At 40.0% G+C, this 19,043-nt stretch overlaps 1 protein-coding gene across 8 annotated transcripts in view; it reads left to right on the top strand.

Moving 5' to 3' along the window:
- ZNF454 (zinc finger protein 454) overlaps positions 1-17,834 on the top strand; it is a 41,620-nt gene extending 23,786 nt beyond the window's left edge. For 6 of the 8 annotated variants that reach the window (XM_058283527.2, XM_058283519.2, XM_058283485.1 and 3 more), the window contains one exon: positions 9,253-17,834. In XM_058283527.2, the coding sequence (XP_058139510.1) occupies positions 9,253-10,586 (1,334 nt within the window). In that variant the 3' untranslated portion in view covers positions 10,587-17,834. Of the gene's footprint in view, positions 1-7,431; positions 7,554-9,252 lie in introns of all 8 variants that reach the window. The other 2 variants (XM_071211357.1, XM_058283571.2) reach the window with 1 other exon arrangement.
- The last annotated feature ends 1,209 nt before the right edge of the window (positions 17,835-19,043 follow it).

Here is a 19,043-nt window from a genome sequence, read left to right as displayed (position 1 = left end):
TTTTAAAGTCAGTGTATTAGTCAGCAAAGGGATGCTGATGCAAAATACCAGAAATTGGTTGTTTTTTATAAAGAATATTTATTTGGGATAGGAGCTTACAGATACCAGGCCATAAATCATAAGTTACTTTCTTCACCAAAGTCTATTTTCATGTGTTGGAGCAAGATGGCTGCCACCATCTGTAAGGGTTTAGGCTTCCTGGGTTCCTCCCTTCCAGGGTCTCGCTTCTCTCAGTTCAAGTTTCCTTTCTTCCCGGGGCTTGCTTCTCTTTCCTGTGTACTTACTTTCCAGGGCTCCAGCTTAAGACTTCGACATCAAACTCCAACATTAAGAACCCTCAACTCTGTCCTTTGCCATGCCTTTTATCTGTGAGTCCCCACCCCTTGGTGGGTGGGGACTCAATGCCCTAATAATGTGGCCCAGTCAAAGCCCCAGTCATAACTCAATCATGCCCAGGGACAGACCAGATTACAAACATAATCCAATATCTATTTTTGGAATTCATAACCATATCAAACTGCTATAGTCAGGTAATATGATTCCTCCAATTTCATTTTTCCATTTCAATATGCCTTTGGCTATTCAGGGCCTCTTGCCCTTCCAAATAAATTTCATAGTTAGCTTTTCTAATTCAATGAAAAAAATGCTGTGGTGATTTTTACTGGGATTAAATCTGTAGATCAGTTTGGGTAGGATAGACATCTTAATGATAGTCCTTTCCATGAACAGGGACTATTCTTCCATTTATTTAGGTCTTCTCTGATTTCCTTTAGGGCAACTGTTATATAGTTTTCTGCATACAGGTCATTTACATCTTTAGTTAGATTTATTTCTAGGTATTTGGTTCTTTTAGTTGCTATTGTAAATGGGATTTTTTTTCTTGATTTCCTCCGCAGATTGCTCATTATTGGTGTACAGAAATGTTACTGACTTTTGCACATTAATCTTGTAACCTGCCACTTTACTGAATTCGTTTATAAACTCTAGGAGCTTTGATGTAGATTTCTCAGGGTATAGGATTATATCATCTGCAAACAGTGAGATTTTTAACTCTTCCTTTCCAATTTGATGCCTTTTGTATCTTTTTCTTGCCCAAGTGCTCAAGTAATTACTTGTAACACAATGTTAAATAAGAGCAGTGTGTGCATCCTTGTCTTGTTCTAGATCTTAGAGGGAAAGCTTTTAGGATTTCACCATTGAATATGATGTTAGCTGTGGGTTTTTCATATATACCCTTTATCATATTGAGGACGTTTTCTTCTATTCCTATCTTTTGGAGCTAACAGAAATAAAAAGAGGGAGAGGAAGAAAAAAACACTTTTCTCAGTGTTTGCGGATTGACCTGTGTAAGTGTTCTCCTTCAGAGCTTATCCATGCAATGAGTTTAGAGATCGCTCCAGGCCAAAGCTTGGGGGCCACCCTAATCCTTATTGCACATGTGTAAGTTTGGTCATAGGAATTCCCCTATTTACAGATATAGATGTTTCCTCTTCCCCAGGAAATGGTTTCCCCAAGGCATTGCCCTTTATATCCTACAGCCAGCAATCCCATGCCCCAAGCAGCTTCTTGACTGCTCTCCCACAGCTTTCTGTAGGAGAGTTAGGTGAGATGCCCTCTATACCCAGGACAAGTTCCAGGGCAGCAGGTCCCCTCAGGCCACTACCAGACACATTAGGCCAGACATAACCTGCTCCCAGTATGTGATGGCAGGTTACTCTCCTCCCTCCAGAAGTGGGACAAGGGATCTGCACTAGGAGCCGGTGAGAGCTGGGAGATGGACCAGCCAGAGTGCCACGAGGTCCTACCACTTTTTTTTTTTTTTTAAGATTTATTTATTTTTTATTTATTTAATTCCCCTCCCCTCCCCCGGTTGTCTGTTTTCTGTCTTTTTGCTGCGTCTTGTTTCTTTGTCCGCTTCTGTTGTCGTCAGTGGCACGGGAAGTGTGGGCGGCGCCATTCCTCAGCAGGCTGCTCCCTCCTTCGCGCTGGGCGGCTCTCCTTATGGGTGCACTCCTTGCGCGTGGGGCTCCCCTACGCGGGGGACACCCCTGTGTGGCACGGCACTCCTTGTGCGCATCAGCACTGCGCATGGGCCAGCTCCACACGAGTCAAGGAGGCCCGGCTTTTTTCCTGATTTGATGCTCATCAAATGTTACTGACTCCTTTATCTGTTTGTTTTGTTTTGGAACTTTAAGAAAGATGTTTCTGCTAGTTCTTGTTGGTTGTTCAAAGCTTCTGTGGGGGAACACAGCCCTGAAATGTCTCACTCTGTCCTCTTGATTTGGGCAAGGCTTCTCATTCTTATCTTTTAAATTAAGGATTTTTTTTTTTTTGGTGGTACTGGGGATTGACCCAGGACCTCGTGCATGGGAAGCAGGCTCTCAACCAGTAAGCTATACCCACTCCCAAATTAAGGAATTTTGCGTCTCTGTTCAAGAGGGATTTTTGCTTATAGTTTTCTTTTCTTGTAATACCTTTGTTTTGGGTATCAAAGTAATATAAGCCTCATAAAATAAATTGGAAAGTTTCCCTTGCTCTTCTGTTTTCTGGGAAAATTTGTTTAGAATTGGTGTTATTTCCTCATTAAATGTTTGGTAGAACCAGTTACGGTTTCTGGGCCAGCAGTTTTCTTTGGGGAAGGTTTTAAATTATGAATTCAGTTTCTGCACCTTTCTTTTTTTCAGTGGCGCACAGATTTTAACTGCTTCTGCCTCCCCAAACCCTCATCTCTGTCTCTTCAATTCATTACCTCCTGTGTTGTGTTTTGCGCCTATGCTATGACTTGGAAACCCCTCCAGGGAGAATGCTGGGGCAATATCGGCCTTCCTCATATGTTGCTCTTCTTTCAGGGCTCACTATCTGTAATAGTCAGCCACAGGGGTGCTGATGCAAAATGCCAGAGATTGGTTGGTTTTTATAAAGGGTATTTATTTGAGGTAGGGGCTTACAGATACCAGGCCATGAAGCATAAGTTATTTCCCTCACCAAAGTCTGTTTGGAGCGAGATGGCTGCTGACGTCTGTGAGGGTTCAGGCTTCCTGGGTTCCTACATTCCTGGGGCTTGCTTTTCTCTGGGTTCAAGGTTCCTTTCTTCCTGGGGCTGGCTTCTCTCTCCTCTGCTTGCTGACTTCCCAGGGCTGCAGCTTAAGTCTTCAGCATCAAACTCCAACATCAGAAACCCCCAACTCTGTTCTTGGCCATGCCTTTTATCTGTGAGTCCCCACCTCTTGGTGGGTGGGGACTCAATGCCCTAATCATAACTCAATCATGCCCAGGTACAGATCAGATTACAAACATAATCCAATATCTATTTTTGGAATTCATAACCATATCAAACACCATCCTTCAAAGCCATTTGTCCATTATCTAAAAGCAGTTTCATATATTTTTTTCTCTTGGTTTTCTAATGGTTTAAAGCAGAGCTTTGTATTGTTTTGAAATTCTACAATCATTTTTTATTTCAAAGAGCCCTTGTTTCTTGGAATATTCCTTTTTCAATAAGATCCTATTCATGTTTTACAGTTAAAATATATTACTTTATAAGATAGTAATAGATTTTCAGAAATCTTTTTCTGTTCCCTTCATAGGCTCAGTTTACCTCTAATTTTCTGTTTGATTATTTTGGTGTCTCTTTCTTGTTAGAGGCTTTCTTCACATATCTAACAATCCCTGATTGTTTTCAAATTGAAGAGTGGGAGGGCCAGAGTCCCTTCTGGAAGCTCTGAGTGGGGTGAGTGTGGCCTGAGTTTTTAGTACAATTCTCCTGCCACCAGCTATACTGGTATCCTTCAGTCCAGAGGTTTGTTTTACTCTCTCCAGAACAAACTGCCAATCTTTTGCCACGTTGGGAGAGGAAAGCCCTCCATCTCTTGAATTGGTGAGGAGATCTGGGGACCTAAACTTTCCTTAAACTGACCTTAAACCAATCCTCATCCCACCCTTACCCTACTTCCAAATGTACCTTCAGTTCAAAATGTTTTCTAATTTTTATTGTGATTTACTCTTTGATCTATGGGTTGTTTAAAAAACGTGTTCTTGCTGTAGAATCATTTGTGGATCTTCTGGTTTTTTTTTTTTTCATCTTATTTTTTTTATGGCTTAATTCCACTAAATTCAGAAAATATATTTCTGAAATTATATATTTCTGAATTTCTTCAGTCCTGTAAAATATGTTCATACTTGCTTCATGGCCCATTATATTGTCAGCTTTGATAAATATTCTGTATGCTCTTGAAAATAATGTGTATTCTGTCATTGTTGGGTATAGTGTTCTAAATATATCAATTAGGTCAACTTTGTTTATTGGATTATTGAGGTCCCTATTCTAACGGGTTGATTTCTGAGTTATTGAGAAAGGTCTGTGAACATTTTCTACTATGATCCTTGATTTGTCTACTTTTCCTTTTCATTCTCTCAATTTTCATTTCATACATTTCAAAGTTATATTAAAAGATGTTTACAAATTTAGATTTGTTATTTGTTCCTGGAAAATTGAAACTTTTGTCAATATGAAATATCTTAAAGTCTGCTTTCTCTAACATTAACTTGCCTGATAGAAGTCTAGGTATATCACCTTTCTTTTGATTAGTTTTTGCATGATGTATATTTCTTTATTTTTTTTTTTTCACATTTCTCTTTCTATATTTTTGGTACTTCTCTTCTAAGCAGCATTTAGTTGGATTTTGTTCTTTGTTAAATCCAATTATCCAATTTATTGGATAATTTTGACCAATTACTCATTATGTATGGAATTTGATGTCTGTTATCTTAATATCCATATTCTATTTTACTTTCTTGCTTTGTGTTCCTTTTCATCTTATTTCCTATATTCTCTTGGAGTAAATATTTTTATTATTACATTTTCACCCTATATTAGCTTGTTAATTTGCCTTCTTTAGCTACTTGTTTAGTGGTAAGTCTAATAAGTAAAACCAGCTTATTATCATTCTAATATAAATTTTTACTCTTAATAATTTCCAGATAGTGCTAGTACCTTAAAACATTAACTGTATTTTCTTTCTCCTTTTATTATTTTTACTATATATTTTAATTTTACATATAATTTCAACTCTTCACCATTATAATTATTGTTCTGTATAGTCAGTATTATTTTTTATCCACATAGTTATTCTTTTCATTAGTGTGTATTCCTTCTTACATTGCCATTTTTTCACCTGTGATATTTTCCTTTCTGTTATTGTTTTAGTATTGGTCTGCTGATGATACATCTCTGCTTTATTTGTATGGAAATATCCTTATTTCATTTTTACTTTTTAGGATTATTTTCTCTTTTTATTTTTTAAGATTTATTTATTTATTTATTTCTCTCCCCTCCCCATGCCCCAGTTGTCTGTTCTCTGTGTCTATTTGCTACGTGTTCTTCTTTGTCTGCTTCTGTTGTTGTCAGCGGCATGGGAATCTGTGTTTCTTTTTGTTGCATCATCTTGTGTCAGCTCTCTGTGTGTGCGACGCCATTCCTGGGCAGGCTGAACTTTCTTTCACACTGGGTGGCTTTTCTTACGGGGCGCACTCCTTGCCCGTGGGGCTTCCCTACGCGGGGGACACCCCTGCATGGCAGGGCACTCCTTGCGCGCATCAGCACTGCACGTGGGCCAGCTCCACACGGGTCAAGGAGGCCCAGGGTTTGAACCGCGGACCTCCCATGTGGTAGACGGATTCCCTAACCACTGGGCCAAGTCCACTTCCTGGATTATTTTCTCTTTATATTGAATTCTAGTTGGACAATTATTCTTTCAACATTTAAGGTGTTAATTCATTGTCATAGGACTTCCATTGTTTTTGTTGCAAAGGCAGCTGTCAGTATTATTTTTGTTCCTTTGAAGTTAATGTATCTTTCTTGAGTACCTTTCAAGATTTTGTTTGGTTTTCATTAGTTTTACTGTGATGTGAATAATAGGTTTTCTTTGTATTTATCCTGCTTGAAGTTTACAATTCTACTCAAATTTCACTTTTCAGCCTTTATCTTTAGAAACAATGGTTTTACTCCATTTTTTCTCTCCTCCCATTGCAGAACTCCAGTCACACAAATATTCAACCTTTTCACCTTGTCCTATATGCCTCCTTTTTGTTTTTGTTTTTTTCCTTGCTTTTCTGTGGTTATTTTCTGCTCACATATTTTCTAGGTCACTATTCCTTTCTTCTGCTGTGTCCATTATATCATTAAATATATCTTCTGAGTTGTTAGTTTCAATTATTGTATTTTTCCTTTTTTTAAAAAAAAAGATTTATTTCTCTCCAGCCCTTGTTTGCACTTGCTGTCTGCTCTCTGTGTCTATTTGTTATGTACTCTCTCTGTCTGCTCTTCATTCTTTTTAGGAGGCATGGGGAACTGAACCCGGAACCTTCCATGCGATAGGTGGGTGCCCAACTACTTGAGCCACATCCACTTCCCTGTATTTTAGAGTTCTAGAATTCCCACTTGATTCTTTTGTTCCTGTTGTCTGTTGTAATTCTCATTCATGTCCATTTTCTTGAACAGTATGTTCAAGAATCACAGTTATTTTATCTGATAACTTTTCTTGGTTCTTTGGGTCTTTTTAATTTTTTTTTTTCTCTTGATTCAATTTCTAGTTAATTTGATACTTTTGGATTGAATTACTGACATTCTATTGAAGGAGCATAGAGGCTCTGGATAATATTATGGATAATATTCTATAGAGAAGATTTACCTTCCCCTCTGGTAGGGAGCTAGAGTATCGGCAAACCACCTTCATCCACCCTGGGACTCTGTTAGCTGGAAGTTGGGTGGAAGTGTTTGTAAAGCTTATCCTACCTCTTTTTTTTTTTTTTTTTTTTTCATACTTTTTTTATTAAAGCTAATAGATCACAAAGAATGTTACATTAAAAAACATAAAAAATAAGAAGTTCCCATATATCCCTCTCCCCACCCCCACCCCATCATTTTTGTAAACTGTATTTTTTTAAGATATATACATCACACACACAAAAATATTACAGTAAAAAATATAAGAGGTTCCTGTATACCTCCCACCACCCCCACCCCACTCCTCCCACACCAACAACCTCTTCCATCATTGTGGCACACTCATCGCACTCAGTGAACACATTTTGGAGCACTGCTGCACCACATGGATAATAGTTTACCCTGTAGTTCACACTCATCCCCAGTACATTCAGTAGGTTAAGGCAGGATATATAAAGTCCATAATTGGACCCTGCAATATCATTTATGGCAACTCAAAGTCCCAAAAATGCCCCCATATCACATCTCTTCTTCCCTCTCCCTGCCCTCAGCAACTACTACGGTCACTTTCTCCTCCTCAATGGTACAATTTCTCCTATTACTAGTCACAATAATTTTATAGTAGAATATCAGTAAGTCCACTCTAATCCATAATTTATTCCTCCATTCTGTGGACCCTGGGATGGTGATGTCCACTTCACCTCTAGACCAAGAGGGGACTTAGATTCCACATGGATGATGGCTGCAGTTCCTCTGCTTGCAGTTGTTGGCACTCTTGATTCCCTGGTGTGGTATTTGATCATCTTCACCTCCCTGTTAGATGACCTGGGTAAGTCCAGTGAACTTACTTATTTGCCCTTACTCCTAGGTTGTAGACCTCCAAGAGTCCCAAGTGAGAGCCAATACAAGGACTGCTCCTCCTTGAAACTCCAGTTTTTGGCTCCACAGAACCATAAAACTATAGAAAATTCTAGATTTATTGTTAGCTTTGGTCTTTTTCCCTGGGCAGCTGAAGATTTCAGTAAATTATATGGGGGGAAAACCACAAAATGCATGGATCACTGCACGTCCCTTCTCTACCAGACACTGAAGTTTTGGTTGCCTTGGGTAACATCTAGTATGTTCAGACAGATTTTTTTTTTAATTCAGATTTTCTGGTTCTTTAGTGCAGGAGTGTTAGTCTACCATAGGCTACTCTATCATGGCCAGAAGTGGAAGTCAGTCTGTAAAATTTTGAGGCTTGGCAATATTGGTGTTGAACGGTGACCATTCTTTGTTTTACACAAGATATATTATTAAGAGTTCAACAAGATTTTAGCTTTAAAATTTACCTGTTTCATTTTACTTTCCAGATAAATAAAGGAGTTTTTTGCTTCTTTGCTTGTTTGTTTATTGTAGCTCTTTGGAGAATATTTTCTAGGGTGAACGAGAAGAAGGATTGAGGAAAGCCTGTTCTTGATAAGATATCATAGGACAAATTTGTGTCATTTGTGTTTAGACTTTGCATTTCTTAGTACAAAATCTTAAATAGACAAGTTAAAATTTGGATACTCACAAGTACAGACAGAACACTAATATGCAATCGTGAACCATACTTATTAATATTGAAGGAACCATGAAACCATGTGAGAAGTTTGTTGAGTAAGCATAGGGTTTGTGTTCATGGAGAGAAGTCATTTTATCAGATAATTGATGGGCCATGGTTCCCATACCAGTTGTATAATCCCATTTGTAGTGACCAGTGTACTCCTTTCTCTCAGATCCAGGGCCTTTCCTTCCTAGACAAACCGAGTATGTTCTGGCAAATTTGCTGCTTTGGTCCTAATTTTCTTTGCTCATGTATACATCCTCATGGTACGTTTTCTTCATATATAATAGATGTCACGTTATTTATACAGGTTTGAAGATATTGCTTCCTTCTAAGCGCTGTCCTAATTTCATTAGTATATATCTGCATTTCACACAGCCTTTAAACAGCCTACATTTTTATTCTATCTGAATGCTAAAATGAGTGTATAAAACAAAAATATTGATTTTGATAGTTCTCTTGAGTTGAATTTTATTCTACTAAGTATAGACCTCTGATTTCAGTGGTTTCTTTAGAAAACAACTGGATTATTTGTATTAAAGATGATATCACTAGAATAGAGCAGTGTACATTCTTACTTTCTGTGTTAGCATAGTGTGACCTGTACCAGGTGGTTTTTTTTTTTTGTTTTTTTTTTGAGGCTTAGAAAGTCAGGTAACTTCTCCATGAACACAAAGAAAAGTATTGTGCTCAGGATTCCAACCCAGGTCTGTGACTTCTGAGCTCAAGTTCTCAAGCTCCCCTGCTTTACACATTATATAGTAGATCAACCCCTTCCTGACATAATCTTTTCTTCATCTCCTCCTCTTTCCTTTCTTATCTTCACTCAAGAACATTTTCAAATCTGTAACTTCTCTGTTGGTACTATAAAGGTGCATCATCTCATCACAACTGGCTACTTTACCAGGGTAAAACAAACACTTTTCTTTATGTCTTTCAGGCTGGATGACTCTTCCTGTGAATACAAAAGTCACTCACAAGGTAGCTATTCCTGAAGAAGAATTGGGTCAATGGAAGGTAAAGGAAAGAGTCACTGGAGATGGTCACTGGAAATGTGATCGCCTATTAGAAGAGCAGCATGGAGGCCAGGAGATAAATTTGCAGCAAGTGGTTGTCACTCACCAGAAAACCCTGTCAGGGGTCAGTGACCAGGAATGTAATGAATCTGGGAAGGGCTGCACCATGAGCTCATCTTCTATTCAGAGTCAGAGAGTTCAGTCTAGCAAAAAAGCCTTTGAGTGTAGTGAGTGTGGAAAAGTCTTCTCCAAAAGTTCAACCCTTAATAAGCATCAGAAAATTCATACTGAAAACCTTAATGCAAATCTGAAAACTCACATTAAAGAGAAACGATATGAATGTAGAGAATGTGGGAAAGCCTTTCACCAGAGTACACACCTTATCCATCACCAAAGAATTCACACTGGTGAGAAACCTTATGAATGTAAGGAATGTGGCAAAGCCTTCTCGGTGAGCTCCTCACTTACTTACCATCAGAAAATTCATACTGGAGAGAAGCCTTTTGAATGCAACTTATGTGGAAAAGCTTTTATCCGAAGCATACACCTTGCCCACCATCATAGAATACATACTGGTGAGAAACCTTTTAAATGTGATATATGTGAAAAAGCCTTTGTCTGCAGGGCACATCTTACCAAACACCAGAATATTCACAGTGGAGACAAACCCTATAAATGTAATGAATGTGGGAAAGCTTTCAATCAAAGTACAAGTTTTCTTCAGCATCAGAGAATTCACACTGGAGAGAAACCCTTTGAATGTAATGAATGTGGGAAGGCCTTCAGAGTGAACTCTTCCCTTACTGAACATCAGAGAATTCATACTGGAGAGAAACCCTATAAATGCAATGAATGTGGGAAAGCTTTCAGGGATAATTCGTCTTTTGCTCGACATCGTAAAATTCATACTGGAGAGAAACCCTACAGATGTGGTTTGTGTGAGAAAGCCTTTAGGGACCAATCAGCCCTTGCCCAACATCAGAGAATTCATACTGGGGAAAAACCTTATACATGTAATATATGTGAGAAAGCCTTCAGTGACCACTCAGCCCTTACCCAACATAAGAGAATTCATACTAGAGAAAAGCCTTACAAATGTAAAATCTGTGGGAAAGCCTTTATACGAAGCACACACCTCACTCAGCATCAGAGGATTCACACAGGAGAGAAACCCTATAAATGCAATAAATGTGGGAAAGCCTTCAACCAGACTGCAAACCTCATTCAGCATCAGAGACATCATATTGGAGAAAAATGATATGAATGCAGTTTATATGAGACAGCTTTGAGACTTTATTGAATGTTAGAGAATCCATTCTAGAGAATAACTTTTCTCTAAAAAAGCTTACATCAACAGTGTGATTTTATTTACTGAGAGTCAAGATTCTCAAAATTGTGGGTTTTGAGAATTTAGAATGGCAAGCACTCCTCATAGTTTACTTAGTATTGCCTCAGTTGAATTAAGAGTCCTGTATAATTAGTCTGAACTGGCAAATGCCAGAACCAAAATGGAGTTTCATGAGCAATATAGGTACTGGTTTATTGAAATTACATTTGGCTATTAAGAAATATCAAATTTTCAGCAAAAGGACAAAAAAAGTAAGAAAATGATATGGAAGTGATTCACTCTGCTTCATTCTCTTACATAAGAGGGCTGCACCTTTAATGGAATGCTTAGTTTTATCCTTCACCCACATTCCTGACATCCAGTTTAAAAATGCAGTCACCAATTCATCAATGCAAGAATTATTTAAATTATATTTTCCTATTCTACATGAAATCATCATTGTCAGATCTCCCTAGTCTGCCCTGTCACCTGTATTCTCCTGAAATAATTCATTGAAATGTTGTGTCCCTCTTTTGATTTAGTAACTCCTGACTGCTACCATGGCGTCTCTTATCACTACCTCATTTGCCCTGGGAAGTGTGGTGATCTGACCTCGAACACAGTCCATGATCCTGGATTTTGCATCCAAACTCCCCTGTCCAGGAGACAGAATTTGATTAAACTTTTTGAGTTAAACAGTCTCTCTGGGCCTCAGCTTGACTCTGACCCTGCTGCCATACCTAAAATAGGGGCCTGAGTCTGTGTAGCCATTCCCCCACCCGGCACTGCAGTCAGTCTTCACTCTGCACTCAGGGGCACACACCTTCAGGCACGAGGGTCCCAGTCACCTAGATGTGTTCTGGACCACTGACACCGAGCCCTGCCACTTCCTTATATGCATCTGACTTAAGCAGTGAGACCCCATTCCTTTAAGGGGGCAGTCATCCTTCAGAGTAATTTGCTACTCCCCAAATATCAAACAGCTGTAGCCTGGTCCTTTCCCTGCCTTTGTCCAGGTTTCTGAAGGTATTAAACTATGTTCAGAGGAAAAGCAGAGAACTTTGAATTTCTGCCTCTGCATTTGACAGTGTTCATTACCTCTCCATCTGGGCACTGCACACCTTAAAGACCATCCCATTCTGACAGTGGTGAGTAGCATATTGAGTCATTTCATAGATGATCAACAGCATCACTGATATTCTCTGGCAGAAGCAATCAGTGTCCATGCCCAAAAGTTTGATTTTTTTGTCCTGCAGGTACAGTTCCTTCATCTTTATTCCTTCAATGCAAAGAGGAAATAACATCTGTGTGCCTTCACACAGACAACCTCTGGTGGCACTGTCCCCTTCCTCATTACAGAAAGGGGGAACCCCATACTGCAAGCTGGAATATACCACCCAGTGAAAATGAAAAGGCAAGTCAATGTTCATTCTAGGAAGCAAAGTGGGCAAGTTCCCGGTCTGTGGAAGTGCTGTCCATCAAGTTGGGCAGCTGTCCATCAAGTTGGGCAACCACTGGGTTCTATAAGTGCTACATCTCAGCTCAAAGTCACAGAAGAAGATGATCTATATCATGGTGGAACCCAGTAGACTAGGTTGAAACAGCAATTGGAAGTTTGCAGCAGCTTCAGTACCCAAGTTGTTTTCTAAATTTAGCTTCATCTAATAAAGACCCCCTGCGTGGGCAGGTATCTCCTTTAGGTGGTCAACAACTCTTACTTTCTCCCCTACTGAACTGCGTGTGAAGTGGCATTTCAAGAGGTTCCATGGGGCCGTCTGCCCTATGCCCACATGTGTTCATCTCAGCATCACTCAGCTGGTAGCCCCAGCCTCCCAAGTAAACTTGAAAAACCATGCTAACTGCTGCAGACATCTGCCTTCAGTACTGTCCATATGTCCTGCCAGGCCCTTAATACCACTGCCTTACCTCAAATTCCAAACAAACATGTTTCTAAGCTGAGTTTTTTATGTGTTTTTAATGAAAGCCTGAGTGATACCACCACTTGGTCTGTGCCTGCAGTTGCACTAGCCCTTTAGGGTTAAGGCCTCCTAGCACCTTAAAAACCTCATTCATTCCAATGATGGTCCCATATGCTATGCCTCCAAGAGAATCACTGTAGGCTGAAGGCCCTCCATCTGAGATTACAATCCACTTTCCCTGAGCTCTTCTCCTATCAGGCTTGGGTTTTATGAAATTGAACCTCTGGTTTGCCTCTTCATTCATCCCTGGGAGCCATTGTTGGCCTGTATGCTATTCTTTTGTACTCTTCAGGTTTGAAGTTCTGTGACCACCTGGGCAATCTGACCTACCCCAGCATCACGTTTGGCTCAATCCATGAAAGTGCACTTTTAAGAATTCTGTGATAGAGTTTCTCAGCCTTGATCTCTTGTACCAGATGATGGGCATGGTGTTAAAGAAGATTTCAGGAATTATTAAGACTTTTCTCCACCACCACCACCACCCCTTCAACCAGATTAATCCCAAGACATCCAGTGATTCTCTGGGAAAGCAGTTCATCCTGTACCTTGCTTTTCTAGTCTATTGATTGGCCACATAGAAATTCCCTATGACAGAAGCCGCAGGACCACTATTTGGGACCCATAAGGGTAGCAGAGTTTGTGAGCTGGTAATGTTCTTTCTTAAAGCAACCCCCTTTTCACACATCTGACCCACTCTCCACTACTCCTTCCTCTGCATAATTCACAAAGGCAGTGTACATGGCAAAGGAAATACCCATATCCATGCCATTTCAGTATGAGTTTGTGCATATGGCAGAGAAAGTTTTGGGCTTATATGTGATGCCAGTCACCCTACTCCCTTTTCTGAACTTCAATTTTAAAAAATCCAGAGAAGCAAACCTTGGACTCCCCTCCTATATCAGTTCTTTTATTGCCCAATGGGCAGAGCCATTGGAAGTGCCTATTCCACTCTGAGTAGATTAGCATCTAACCTTTGTTACATTCTTCAAGTCTATGGACTCCCTTTGAACAGTCACTGAAACTCCTCACTCTTTGGTGAACAAATTACTTTTTCCCCTTTCAAGTTTCTCTAATCCTCTCTTGTCAGTTCTTCCTTAACTTCAGCTGATTGACTTAGTATATGGGTGCTCCCTATCCAACTAAGTTCTTAACTTTAACAGCAGCATCTCCTGAAGATGTTGCCTTCCTCCATATACATTGCTTTTTTGTTTGTTTGCTTGTTTATGTACTGGGGGCTGGAGATTGAACCCAGGACAGCGTATGTGGGAAGTGCTCAACCACTGAGTTACATTGGCTACTCTCATTGTCTGCTTTTAAAATGGCACCTCAAACCGATTGCAGACTTGGTTTCCCAGGTATCTGTAAGTCTCAGAGTCTTGCAACAAGTAGCCCTAAGCTATGTGCATGCATTTGGTGGGAAAAATAATTACTCTGTATTTAATTCAAACATTCAATCTCAGAATATAGTATCCTCCAGGTATCTAATTCCTCTCCTTCTGCATTCATTTTGCACTTCCCTCCCATATGCTTTTGGATTAGCCAGCAAGACAGTATGGAAATAGCTCTCCCACCCCACTCTATCCTTATAGTTGGAGGGTTCCCAGCTTTCCTAGCCCACCTAAATTCCTAGAAAATATACTTTGGATAATATTTTTACTTGGATTACTTTTATACCAGTTTGTGAAAGGGGGAAAAAAATAGAAGGCTTGGTTGTTTCTCATCACTCAAGGGTTCCTCAGATGTGTTAATGACCATCCTCTTCAAGTGCCAGTATTTGATAGTACTGACATATCCTTCCATGTTCTAGATGTTCCCTGTATACCATCCTTCACTATCCTTAAAAATGTTGCCATAAGGATTAACAGTGTGTCTTTCTGAAAATAAAATGTGCAAAGTACCCAGTTCTAAGATCTACAAGTTGCAGTGGTCAGTGATTGAGAGCCCAGATTTCTGGTATTTCTAATCATTTAGAGTTTGTGGGGTGGATGATTACAGGCTGTAGGGGTCATTTATGACTTATTTTGGAGCCCATATGGAATTATGATTAAGACAAGTGAGGTCTGATCTCTTAATGTTTCTGTGACCCAGAACGTAATCCTTGTTCCTTGTCTTTGTCTACATGCAGTCTCTTACTAATCTCATTGAGTCTCATAAATTGAATGAATCTATATAATGACTTTTTAAAAAGATTTATTTCTCTCCCCTTCCCTACACCCCCTCCCCCTGCCCCAGTTGTCTGTTTTCTGTGTCTATTTGCTGCGTGTTCTTTGTCCGCTTCTGTTGTTGTCAGCAGCACGGGAATCTGTTTCTTTTCGTTGTGTCATCTTGTGTCAGCTCTCCGTGAGGGAGGCGCCATTCCTGGGCAGGCTGCACTTTCTTTCATGCTGGCCGGCTCTCCTTATGGGCACACGCCTTGCGTGTGGAGCTCCTGTACGCAGGGGACACCCCTGCATGGCATGGCACTCCTTGGCGCGCATCAGCACCGCGCATGGGCCAGATCCACACGGGTCAAGGAGGCCAGGGGTTTGAACCACGGACCTCCCATGTGGTAGATGGACGCCCTAACCACTGAGCCAAGTCCGCTTCCCTATATATAATGACTTTTAAAATTTAAAGCAATCCTCTCCCTTGAACTCCAACTCAATAGCCAATAGCCTACTCCGCCTCTTCATTTAAATAAATAGGTATCTCAAATTCAGTGTGTCCAAAACTGAACTTATTTTCCACTCCAGCCATATTCATCCTCTAGCTTTCCTCCTCTCAGCTGATGGCAATTCCATTCTTCCCTATAGTGAAAAACCTTGGAGTCAATATTCTTTTATTTTCTGTCTTTCCTTTCACTACAGCCCTGCTCAAACCATCACCAGCCCCCCAAACAATCCATGAAGAAATCCTGTTGGCTTTACCTTCGGAATTTTTAACCATACCAGTTCTCATTAACTCCCCTGATATCATGGTGCAAGCCATTATCATCTTTTGTCCAAATTACTGCACTAGCTTCCTAATTACCTCCAATTTCCCTTACAGTCTGCTCTCAACATAGTAGCTACAGTGGTCCTTCTGTCAGGCCAACTCCTCTCAAAATCTCAAAATCTCCCAATGTAATCCTCAAGTGTCTCCTAGCCCATCTAGAATAAAAGTCCACAATAATAATGACCTACAAGATTTGATATGATATACCTCCATTACCTTTCCTTCCTTTCTCACATTGTTTCCCTCTCCTCACTCTGCACCAGCCTCGTTGCTATCCCTTAAACATACCAGGAATATCTCTGCCCTAGGGTCTTTGTACTGGCTGCTCCATCTGCTTAGGTGCTCTTTGCCCAGATATCACAATGGTTCACTGCTCCCCATCTGCAAATTCAGCCTTCTCAGTGAAGTGTACACTGGATTAGTCCATTTGAAATTGCAGCCCTTCCCCTCTGGTCTTCCCTATTCCCCTTAACCTGCTCTACTGTTTTATTTTTTTCCATGCCACTTGTCACCTTTTAACATACAATGTAATTTATTTATTCATCTTATATATGGCATATTGTTTGTCTCCTCTCTCCCATGTCAGTTCCATGAGGGGAACAATCCTTGTCTATTTTGCATACTGATGTATCCCAGGTGCCTAGTACAGAGTAGGTACCCAATGATATTTGTCAAAGCATTAATGAATGAGCAGTCTGTAGGGATCAGTGAATGGGGGGACCCAAGAATCTGTAGTGGGTTCTGTGACAGTTATGGTGTTTGGTTAATGAGTGGGGTCTGAGTGGGCAGTGATTGGTAGGACTGGGAAGATCAGCATACATGGGGGTGGGGGTCAATGATTTGGACATCTCTATAGAATTCAGCTGTTTAGGAGACTGGCTGTCAGTGATTGTGGGAGAGGCTACTTATTTTGCCCAAGAGCACCCTCTGGTATGTTGCACAGCTTGAGCTGACCTCAAGAATCTTAACCATGATGGAACTTCAAGATGTGAAATCTGAGTTCACGAAGAATACAGTGGCAGGGGCACAACAAGGATTGTAAACCTAGAAAGTTTCCCTGTCCAGCAAATCAGAAATGGAAGAACAACTCAGGGATTGATACTGAAAATAAAGTCAGCATTCAAGAGCTCTTATAGAATAACCTAATGATAGTTAATCTGCCAGATTATATTGGTGAACAGAGCGTGAGCCATGATCCTGTAGAATAACATATCCTCCCTCCTATTTCTGTTTCTAAGCCTGCAGGTAAATATGAAAATTAATCACGACCAGATGGAGGTGCTGGAAAAGGACTGGGACTATCATAATGTTCATATAAACGTGGGAAAATGTGGGAAGATAATTTTGATATCACTGTGTGGGAGGGAGAAGAGCAGAGAGACACAGGAAGCAGAAAGACTACTTAGTATTCTGACATAATAATCCACAAATTACATGATGAGGCTTAAAATATCTAAATACAATCCTTCCCCTGGTTTGTCTGTCTAGACTTTTGCTTATTCCTCCAATCTCCCTACTTGGTCTCTCCCCATTCTCTTAACTCAGAGCCTTACCCCTTCTTGATGCCCACTCTTTGTATTTCTTTAACCTTGTCTCCATAGGTTGCAAGGCCATCTCTGAGACCTCCAAATGTACTAGCAATATTCTGCTTCTCTCTGTCTACACTGGAAAAGTTTATTTCACTTCCAAGCCCAAGAGATGAGAAATATTTACACTTAGGATTTCTTTCATATTTAGATTAAAAGGTGTCAATGTTACAAAGAGTATTCTGAAAAAGTTTTATTCTCTAAAATAATGGTGGAAAGATTCACTTGGAATTATGCATTTGTTTCCATTATAGAGGGAGTCTTGCAATTTGATGACTATATAAAGAAGCACCAGAAAACCCAAGTCAAACTTTAGAGAAACATTGCATTTATTTAATAAGAAGTCACTGACTAATGTGAGAGATAATGAATGTGATGACATAGAAATTTCCAAAGAACAACAACAACAAAAATGTAATAAATGTGATGACAAAGCTTAATAAATATATCACTTATGAGAAAGCATATAAATGTAACTAATATAAAAGGACTCTGTACAAGTTTCAACTCATCAGACACAGGTAGAAAAACTATAGATAAGTGGGGAAAGCTTATAACAAAATGTAATCTTATGCTGCCTTAGAGAACTCATTGGAGAAAAATCCAGTAATTTTAATAAATGTGGAAAAACCATCCAGAAATTCATTTTCACTGGAACATTTAATTCATGCTGGGGATAAAACATTCAAATGCAACAAACGTGAGAAAGCCTTCAGGGATAGCTCAGCTCTTATTCAATAGGAGAAACCATTCAGTATGCCTTACAAATTCCACACGCAGGGGAAAAAAACCCTAGGAATGCTACCTATGTGAGGAAGCAGAAATTATTATGCATCAGAGTCTGTGTGGTGTGAAGTGTGGTCACCCTTCAACAGTAGTTCCAGATACTAAATACTAGAGAATTCATATTGAAAAATAAAGTCAACTTAACAAAGTTAAATTCTCTGTGATCTAAGACTCTTGTGAAGAGAAGCTCAATAATTAGAAAAAGAAAAAAGAAAAAGATAGGATGTAGAAATTTTTCCAAATCAATATGTACTCTAGATCTAACCTTTAAACTCATCGCTATATTCCATTTTACTAGTAAGGGAAACTGACATTATGTTGGGATTCACTTTACAGGAAGCTTTGGATCACAGAGTGGTTCAACAATGGCGGCGGAGGAATACTGATATGGGATGTTATGGACAGGCTATATATGGTTGACAGGGAGTTATACAGGGCATATGTCCAGGGTACATGGTAATGTTTAGATATACTCATCGTGGAAACAATTAAAAACAACAGCTGGGGGGGTACTGGGTTCCTGGCCGGGGGGTCTCTGTCGTGGACCCTGGGGGAGCAGCGGCAGTCCCCCAGGTGCAAAGGTAAGAACCAGGAAGGAATGAGGGCCCAACAGTGGGTTCCTGATACTAATGGCTATGCTTGTGATCCTATACACCTGCAATAAGAACAAAGCCTAGAGTAGCACTGTGCCTGGGAGTTTCCTCCTGACAGCCTTCATGTTACTCAAATGTGGCCACTCTCGAAGCCAAACTCAGCATGTAGATGCAGTGCATTCCCCCCAGCGTGGGACATGACACCTGGGGATGAGCCTCCCTGGCACCAAGGGATCACTACCACATACCAGCTGAAGATGCAACTAGAAAATGACTTTGAATTAAAGGTTCAATGTGGATCAGCAGAATATCCCTGTCTACATATAATAAAATGACTTCAAAATGCTGTTTGACCTAATGTAAGGGGGAAATGGAAAGGAGAAATGAATTTATAAGGCTACGAGTCTCTAAAAAAGAGTCTGGAGGTTGTCAGAAGGAATGCCCTTATGCACAACTGAGCAGAGTCTAAGA

The sequence above is a fragment of the Dasypus novemcinctus genome, chromosome 2 (genome assembly GCF_030445035.2).
Source record: "Dasypus novemcinctus isolate mDasNov1 chromosome 2, mDasNov1.1.hap2, whole genome shotgun sequence".
NCBI classification, from domain to species: domain Eukaryota; kingdom Metazoa; phylum Chordata; class Mammalia; order Cingulata; family Dasypodidae; genus Dasypus; species Dasypus novemcinctus.
This window is presented reverse-complemented; position numbering and strand designations above follow the sequence as displayed.